At 37.0% G+C, this 9,880-nt stretch overlaps 1 protein-coding gene across 1 annotated transcript in view; it reads right to left on the reverse strand.

Annotated features, from left to right (window-relative positions):
• SMC3 (structural maintenance of chromosomes 3) overlaps positions 1–9,687 on the reverse strand; it is a gene marked incomplete at its 5' end in the record, with an annotated part of 15,611 nt that extends 5,924 nt beyond the window's left edge. Inside the window, 9 exons of the mRNA XM_010164075.1 lie at positions 1,322–1,498; positions 2,527–2,677; positions 3,950–4,091; positions 5,443–5,603; positions 6,179–6,278; positions 6,503–6,606; positions 8,247–8,460; positions 8,852–8,973; positions 9,523–9,687. Coding sequence (XP_010162377.1) covers positions 1,322–1,498; positions 2,527–2,677; positions 3,950–4,091; positions 5,443–5,603; positions 6,179–6,278; positions 6,503–6,606; positions 8,247–8,460; positions 8,852–8,973; positions 9,523–9,687 — 1,336 coding nt within the window. The remainder of the gene's footprint in view (positions 1–1,321; positions 1,499–2,526; positions 2,678–3,949; positions 4,092–5,442; positions 5,604–6,178; positions 6,279–6,502; positions 6,607–8,246; positions 8,461–8,851; positions 8,974–9,522) is intronic.
• Positions 9,688–9,880: the final 193 nt, after the last annotated feature.

Genomic DNA, 9,880 nt, shown 5'->3' on the forward strand with positions numbered 1-9,880 from the left:
AAGCAGGCTACTTGTACAAATGCACATTGGTGTTAAAATTAGTTTCTGCACAAATCCTTTTAAAACTGTGCCTATATATAGTAGTTACAAAAGATCCAAGGAAGGAGAAAATGCCAGACTTAATACTTGTAGATACACAAATCAGGTCCTGCACATTGCTTACAGGTAACAATGAGAAGGGTGAAAAACATTCATTATTGCTGGTGCATGTAAAGCCAGCTGGCAAACTCAGTCTATTTCAGGCACATTTAATAGACCATTTCGACATTCTTACACTGACTTAAAACATGGGTATAAACTTTTAAAGCTTTGCTAATCAGCTGTGGATCTAAGCATAGGCTTCAGCGTTCTGCTTATTTGCTGCCCCAAAAACGTCTCTAAAGCACTGCTGGAGGTCAAAAAACCAAAGGGGTTCAGTTCAAAGGACAGAATGACCTGGATAATGGAGAAGAAAATTGTCTAAACCTCCCTTGACCCTGAATTCTAGATACTGGATCTCAAAAGGTCGCTGTAATGTTAAAAGGGTTAGAGAAAAAGTTGTTACTTGAATTTTTGTACAAAGAGACTGAAAAGACCGAGACCATCAAGCAACACAGAGCTCAGTTATAATATAATGCTCTTTATCTCCTGCCCACAGCATCAGTGGACTATGTAACACACCAATTCAGGACACAAGTACTAAAAATATAGCATGAGTCAGAAGAAGCGGTGAAGATTAACACAGATAACAAGAATATCTGGTTATGGCAGTTACTACAACAAACTGTAGAAGGAATAGGAATCCTCATAACTTAGGGTTTAAACTCACCTATAAGCTTTAAAGATCAAGATCAATTTTTAACGGGGACAGATTACTAAAGCTCCTTTTTCCTGAAGCCTACAGTGCCAGCCACTTTCTGAAGCAAACTACTGGACAAGGTGCACTTCAATTACTATTCTTCTGTCAAGTTTCCCCAGTATGGAAGTTTTACCAAAAAAATTACAGCAGTGGTATAGAAAATATTTCTTAACTAGTTGCATTGATCTAAAAATAATTTTTTAAAAAGTAATGCAATTCAGGCACATAAACAATGGCTATGTTTTAAAATAATCTGCTATCTTCACCGGTTCTACACCAATTTTCACATGCAGCGTTTCTGTTTTTTTTTCTGTTTTACCATTGATTTCTTTGTTACCAAAATCCCTACAGTAACATATAGAACAACACTGCACAAGCAAGAGTTAAAATAGATGCCACAGCCAATACGTAACATTAACAAAAGTTAGTCTCCTGTTTTTCATCTATTACTGTAACCACAAAACAAAACCTTTGCCATCACACCTTTCCCCAAGAACAAAAGGATATTTTCAATGTTTCTGCGCAAGTTTTCATTGAGTTTTGCTTCGAGTTCACCAAGTTCTTCTTCTGCCTTCCTAACATCTTTTTGCAATTCAAGCCGAGACTTCCTTGTGTCGTAATAACCTCCAGTCAAAGCACCACGATGGCTGACTTGGTCACCTAAAAGCGTAACAGAACGAGACTATAAGCTGCACACTGTATGCTCTCCATGATGTCCAGAGAAGCTTCTATAATACAACTTAGCAGATTAACTAAAACTAATTTCAACTAACCTACAGAAACATGGCATCAGTATAGGAATCACATATGTATGTTTACAGTAATTAGGGAAATGTTTATTTCTGTATCCAATTTAAAGTGCATTTCCTTTCTCGAGACCGACAGACTGCTTTGATCTCCTTTAAGTGTTAGCTCATATTTTTTTGTTGTTGTTTTTAATTAACTTCCAAAACCATTCAGCTTGAAGGAAAAAAATGCTTACATTAGGGAAGAAGGCAAATGCCTAGCATTGCCAGTTTTAAAAAGTCACAGATCTTCTGTGAGGGAGAAAATAAAAGAGAAGCTGAGTAATTAGCAGCATCTGTGGCTTGTAGAGTATGCTGTTACTGAAAAATTAATCACTTCCTCCTCAGACATCCTTAGGAGTGTTTTCAGATTGAATTGAAGAGACAAAAAGACAACAATAAGCCTGCAGGGAGTCTGCCCTGCAAGAACAGACAATCAACAGGAGATGCAGATTATTTCAGAGAACATAACATGCAAATGTGTCTGGTGTGCAGAAGAATTCACCTTGCACTTAATCAGTAATTAAGGCCATACATTCACACCCTAAACACTGGTTTAAGTTTGTGGAAAACACCACAAATACTGCAGGAAAACAAATGCCTGCTAAATTGGATAAAACAAATTGAATGAATGAATACAAACCTAATCTGCTTTACATTTCTCAGGATGGAGACACATAGCTACTAACTTTTAGATCATAAGAAAATTCAATGGCTTGTGAAGCAATTCTGTATTTTTTAAGCACTGTACTTCACCAAGTGCAACCTTGTACATCTCAGTCAAGTATACTACTATTTAAAATAATCTTATTTTGACAACACTAACAGACCATATTTAATAAGCCTCACATTCCAGGGATCCCATTTTTACAATAAATAATTTATGAAATTTGCAATATTTACCTTCCAGAGTAATACAATCCATAGTGAAAGCTCTGGCTAGCTGGGTAGACACTTCCATGCTACGACAAATTAGAGTCTTTCCAAAAACATGTTTGAAAGCTTTGTCAAATCTTGGATTGTATCTCAGTTTACTGATCATAGGAATAGCATCCTGCAGTGACAGTGGTATCAACGAGAAGAACATATTGATACAAATATTGCAAATATATTGCAACTAATTCATACACAGAATTCCAAGACAGTCCAGGATAAAAGAAACTAACAGTGTAAAAAAAGAATACACTCTAGCCTTATAGTTTAGCATATCTCAAATTCACTGAATATTAACACTGGCTTCACAATCCATAAACTTCTAGAATGAAGACTTTGGAGCAGTGTACGTCATTATTTACATATGATGTCATAGGATGTCAAACCCCAAACTCGTAGCACAATATTGTGAATGATACTTTGGAAATAAACAGCTGTCAGTTGGTAGAAGGATGACACCCTGACTGAACGTTCCCAAGACAAACACATAAGCACTTTATGGCAATCAAGGACAAGATTTTGCGATTTCAGCTTTTAATAGCTAGGTTTGAGCCTTAGGTCAAGTAAGAGTCTGCCAGGAATCTCATCTGAGTATTAAATTACTCAGTAATGTATCATAAATCAATAAAAGCTCAGTATGTATCATAAATTGGCAGTAATTTGTTTTTTTTCCTCCAAAAAGATATTTCGTTCTGTAGAGAGGACACAAAAATATTAACAGTTTTACTAGTAAAGCCCTCCCAAAATAAGCACACTAGAAGTCTGATTGTTTCCTATTTAGTTTTTCCTATGTTTATCAGAGTAAAAAAAGAAAAAAGTACTTTTGAAGAACTTATCCTACCATGATTATTGTAGGAAGCAGTTAACATATACACAATTAATTCATTGCTAAAATTTCAAATAAAAGCAGATACTTTATTGAAATGTATTTCAGAACTACTTTTTGAACGGTTGTCATGAAGGTTTATTTATGCATTTTTAAAATATAAAAATACAACCCATCACCAGTAATTTTGAGAAACTGTCCACAGCTGTAACACATAACACAGCTCTTCAGCTTTTGTCTATGGCAGCATTTCAGTTTAAAGAATTAGAGTTCAGTAACTCAGGCAATTATTAATCATCAGGTTACGATAAAATTCTACTTTTTACTATCACCTATTTACTTCTCAGGTGAAGTTAAACTTCAAAGAGGAAACACCTGGCAGGAAAGTATTTATTTTCCTATAACAGAGTTTTTTATGTTGAGAAGCATACATTAGAAGCAATATTTAATTGCAGACATTCAACAGCAAAGGAAGTGGTGGGCAATAAACAATATACATAAACAAGTCAAAATATAAGGCTTTGTAATGACAAAGTAGAGGAAGGTTTAAAAGGAACTCAAACTCACATTAGTCTCAGGATAAGCAGTATCTCTAACATCCAGCTTGTTCAGAGGGAGGAAAGTGACTTCTCCAGGAAGGTTCATTTTGTTAAATTCCATTAGGATTTTTGTACTGACCTCATCAGAATCCACAATGTGATAAAACAACCTAATTAACAAACCAAACAAATAAGCAAAACTTTACTGTGCTAAAAGCACTCACATATTTGTATGGGAACAGTAAACACGCAGGTACCATTCAATAACATGTTGATATAAAGCTGCATTGCATCGTTTTTTCCCAAGTCTGTACCTTAGAATAAGCAAGTGGATGTACTCCATTCCCTTTCATTAAAATGGGATCAGCCAAGAATTTTACATGCCACCCTCCAGTCACAAGAGCAGCTCAGTATCTGTACAGTGTCACTGTGTACAGAGTCTATTTTGGTTCAACTCCAAACCTCTGTCCTCCATACCATTTCAATACACAGCACTCAGCCCTCTGCATGGATTTACAGAGCTCACACCTTATGCCTCTGTACGCAACCAACAGAGACCAGATTATCTCCCTGTGTGTGACTGGGACTAAGACCACTTAGTTCAGAGGGACTGAAATAAGTGATCTTTCTTTTGGAAGATGAACTACAGTTGGCTTGTTACTGCTTTTTCCAAACTACGGGGCACAACAGGATTCAGAGAGAAATGTGAAGTACTTTGGAGAGACACCCTTGTTCACACAGACACAGGTGTTTCAGATGAGAGATTGCATTTCAAATTGTGGCAGCATCAACATTTCTATGTCATAGTCTGCAAGATCATGCCACCCCTTGTCCTCTTTCCTGCCCTGATGCCACTATCTACATTTCATTAGAACAAGAATTTGTATCACTACTTGTATTGGAACAGGGGACTGATCACATTAATAGACAATTTAAATTGATTTGAAGTGTCAGATGCTGCAGGAAGTGGTGGATCACCCAACAGGCACTTCTAGAACACACATTATACACTGACTCACTAACAGTCAACATCTGTTCAGATAGCTTTTAAATAGCAGGTTTTGACAGTTTAGAGACCAGCCTCACCCATGAGATTTTCTAGTGTAAGTGAAATAATTCTCACTGATTGTTACCATTGAAACATCAGCATTGCTTACTGTAGAATTCTCCACCCTGTAAGATACCATCCACTTTATTCAATATAGCTCAGCCTCACCACCAACCCTTCTGGTAAATGTCGGGAGTGTGGGTCTGGGGCCTTTTCTGGGGGTGTTCGTGTGGTTTTGTTTCAGTTTTTATACAAGATCAAGAGCAGCTAGGATTAATTTTTAAATAGACAGAATTCTTAATTCTTTCTCGAAGGAGTAGCAGTTTGATCATGCCATATAGTAGGGACTTTGACAAACAAAAGAACAAGAGCTCAAGTTCAAGAGAATGAAACTTTCAGTAGCAACTGGCAACAACTAAATTGTAAGACTGCAGCTGCTTAAACTTAAGTAACACTGAAGAGCATGTAATTACCTGTTCCCTGCAGTAACTTCAACACAGGTGTAGAAAGCTGGTTCGCATTCAAAGTTGTTCATCACAATGCCGTGATAGCCATTTAGAACATGCTGGTTTATGCCTTTCCGACGGAAGTGCTCCAAGACTTTGTTTATGCTGTCTATACCATTCAAAATGGCCTGTTAAAATACCACAGAATCACAGAATCATAGGGGTTGGAAAGAACCTCAGGAGATCATTTAGTCCAACCCCCCTGCTAAAGCAGGTTCCCTCCAACTGGCTGCCCAAAATATACAACTCATTATTGTATTGTAATACCCGTTTTACTTTTAACTCTGTGAAAATTGTAACCTTTTTTGCCCAAGTTCCTGCTATCTAATCTACAGCTCTCACGGAAAATACCCAAATATTTGAGTCTGCCACTTTTCAGCTTTTTTTTTTGTTTTTGTTTTGTTTGTTTTTTTTTGTTTGGTTTTTGTTTCTTCGTTTTAAAGCAAAAAGATATCAGCAGAAATTTTAGAAGTATTCCTCCTGACCTCTCAATTACCTTGAACTTAAAAAACTAATTTCTGAGTAGTTCCAGAGCTATAAACATTTGCAAAATTCAGCTTACAAATATATTTTTTCCATCTTAATTATGACAGTAAGACCATAATAAAAAGAAATAATTGTCTTATCTTTCAGATGACTATGATTTGTCCTTTAAGAATGAGAAGAGCTTCCACAAGGAATTCTCAAATAAAAGGTATCTTACCTTTCCTGTTGCTGCTCTGAGAAGTTGTTGCTTCTTTTCCAAATCCTCCCGCTTTGCAGCAAGAGCTTGTTGTTCTGCATTCTCTTCTCTCCATAGATAGCTAAAGAACAATAATAATTAAAATATTTTAAGTGTGAATGAAGCCTGAAGATTTTTAAATTATTATTACGATTCTCAGAGGCTGCTAACCTAACAGGAAGGTGAAGTGTGGGAGTTCTTACATGGCTATATTTAAAAAACACACCTGCATGCCATGTTAACAACTACACAGTTGGGGTTCTTCACATTAAGTGAGATTCAGACATATTTCAATTAATTACTAACTTTCTTTCGCTCTGTAGTTCATCCTTTTTATTTTTCACTTCGTAGTATTTTCTGTCCAGTTCTTCAACCCGAGCCTTCACTTCATTAAGATCCTGGTCCAGTTTCTAACACAAAGAAAAGAACAGGATGAAACCACAGTTCTCTATGTTCAAAAACCTTTCTTTTTTAAATACTAAACTACTACTCAAAATTCAGAAAAAATAATTCCTGCAAACATTTTAACCTATTTACAACAAACTGCAAAAGCACTAAGAATAAGTACATCTTTGTAAGGGAGCAGTAACAAGGTGAAGTTATCGAGCAGAATGCAGGGCAGGCACCGAGTTGAATTGTGCATCTGGCTAATACAGTGAAATATCTCCCTGTAAGTCACAGTAAGAAACTGAACCAAACCAGTCACACCATCATACACGTAACTGTGTGTAATCACACTCTGAAATAACACTTGTGATAAGAACAGAAATACTAGTCTTGTGTACTGTGCCATACTGCTATTAGTCAAAAATGGTAGCCTGCTCTCCAGCAGTACTTTACCACAGCTGCTGTCAACAGCGTGCTGTTTAAGCCAGTGCCCAGACATCCTTCCCCTTCTTCATTTAACACTTGCCATTTTCAAAGCAGCTCAGGGCTAGCACTCAGATAATGTTTTCATAGCCATCTGTGTACAAGAGGTCTAGCTGTGTTCTCAAAACATAGCCAAGTTTTTCCAACCTAACTTTGCAAGCTGTCCATCACATTCACTCACGACACCTCCCCTTTGATCAAGAAGCTATACAGCTCTCAACCTAAGCATAAACTGACCCCTCTTAAGGGGAAAAAGAAAACCAATACATGTTTATAAAAGAAGTCAAGGGCACCTCAAGTTTAACCTCTTAAATTCTACAGAATTCCTATTGAGCAGTACAATACGATTACAGTCAGTGGTAAATGCCATTTCTTTCATTTACCAACTCAGGGAATCATTACTTTGCTGACGTGGGCTCCATCCAAACAGTTTTTTAGCAGAACACAATTGTCTTTGGACAACTGCATTCCTAGATTTTGTCAGACTGATCCTTGACTTCAGTGGATGTATTACACAAAGACCAAGAACATGATTCATCAGCACATGCAGGGTAGCAGCATTGGCACTGGATGCTCTCCAGTTTTCACTCCTGTAGCTCCTAGAAGGAGTGGTATATTTTTATTGTACTGCTGTATTTGCAGTGCAAGAGCTGTTTATACATGGAAATTAAAATGTCAAAGTTATGCAGATAATACTGAGACAGATTACTCTTAACATGGGTAGGGATGCAACTTCTAACCAGCTGCAATCATGGTGCAAAGCTGCAGTGCTTGCAGCACAGTTCAAAAAATCCTCTGTTTAGGGAAAATAAGAGAAGAGTGAAAACAACCAACACAGAACAAATTGTTTTTTATATATATATATATATATATATGTATGAAATGGCCATGTTCAACTCTGGCAAGAGCAAGGCAGATCTAAGTCTCTTCCTGAAAACTCAGGCAGAACACTTTGAGGAAATTACCAGAAAGAAAGTCAACATACAGAGTGAAGTTAGATCCAGTGCTAAAGGGAGTTTAGAGTTTATCTGCAGATGTTTTCACTAATAAATTTTTAAAAGACCACACCCAACCAGAAAGTCTTATCTTCCTCATAAATAGGTACTAAATTGTCCAAGATTAGACTGAGTGTTTAACCCTTCTCTCAAAAATACTGAGAAGTAATAAGCTTAAAACTTACACTGTACTGTTCCAAGTTTTTCTCCTTGTTTGCCTCTGTATCCTCTAAATCCTTGTGTATAGCTGCTATCTGCCGCTTCTTGTCATTGATGGCTTGATCTAAAGACTTCAGTTCTTTCTTTATCCACTTATCTCTTTCTTCTTTGGAGGTAAACTGGCTTCCTCGACCTTGTTTTGCATAAAGATCTGTTCTTTCCTGCGTAGCCTGTGCAAGTCTATTTCGAGAAGGGAAACACATGCTGTATTATAAAGAAATCTTGAATTTATTAAGAGCAAGCATTAAGAATTATCATAAGGATATTCAAAAAGCATCAAACCAGGCTCTCAAATTCAAGCATCAAAGGATATTATAAACCATGAAATCAGCCAGAAGACTTCACAAAACAAAAAGCTGACAACAGCCCATAAAAGTGGATAAGCTTAAAAACTAATTTCACCAAACACTGTTCCCCCCCCAACAAAGGAGGCTTTTTACAGACCATCTGTAAGTACAAATAACTACCCCAAACAACCGGTACAACCAAGTTAATTGCACACGTGGATACTATTGATAGTAACTTCTTTTTTTTTAAATGCTATGACTCCCTGTTGTAGAATGCCACAGACCTAGCAATTCCCCTCTCTTCTTTTTCTTTTACACTGTTGAATTTCGGCTCCGTTTCTGCTAATTCTTTCTGCTTCTCCTCAATCTTCTCAAGAAGCTTTTGCCTCTCTTTCAACAGTCTTTTCTGAAAGTCAAACAAAGCAGTATTTAAAGTTAGGTAATATCAGGAACTGTATTTTTAGATAAATACACACTTCTAAAGAATAATTTAATTCTAAGATTGCAAGATGCCATTGCTTATCTGATACTACAGTGTTTCAACACTTCACAGAAGTTAATTCAGTTCCAATCAGGACAGCGAAGAGGGATGAAATGAAGCATTCTCAAGAAGCTAAGCTACACAAGCAAAGAAGGTCTGTATGTGCCAAACAACCGAGTTCAAAATAGTGCTGCAAAAAAACCCCCCTCCTTCCCAATACCTGCAGCGATTAAGATCAAGAGAATTACAGCTACTTGATTTTGCAACATGCAGGATGATAAATAAAGGATCATAACACAGGAGTCTATGTTTACACCCCCTAGAAGCACACTAAAGACATCAGAAAAAAACAAAGACATCTGTCTGGCAAACCTCAGAAAACAATGAAAGGCTGCAGTCTAAACCCAAAACTTCAATGTACAAGTATACTACCTTGTGCCACTGACATTTCAAGACTTCACCACTCTTACGTACCCTTTGTTCACTGTTGCCAGCTAATTCATCCTGCAGATCTTTAGCCTTCAGCTCTAGTTTAGTCCTCTGTTTAATCTGCTCCTGTCTTTCAGCACTAAGTTGTTCTTTCTCTTCTTTCATTGCTGAAATCTTTGTCTTCAGTTCTCGACCCTGCCGTTCTATTTCCTATGCAAATTAAGGTATGTAGTATCTTGAACACTGTATGCACATTTCAGTATCTATCAGAACTCCTAAGTTTGTTATTATGTAGATCAAGATACACTAGAAGTGAGAAAAACTTAGCCCATTTCCAGACAGGATGAAAGCATAAAATAGAATTTAACATGGTTTTAGAAACACCCCCCTGCCCTTGCCCACC

Source organism: Antrostomus carolinensis, unplaced genomic scaffold, assembly GCF_000700745.2.
Source record: "Antrostomus carolinensis isolate BGI_N321 unplaced genomic scaffold, ASM70074v2 scaffold19523, whole genome shotgun sequence".
In the NCBI taxonomy this organism is placed as follows: domain Eukaryota; kingdom Metazoa; phylum Chordata; class Aves; order Caprimulgiformes; family Caprimulgidae; genus Antrostomus; species Antrostomus carolinensis.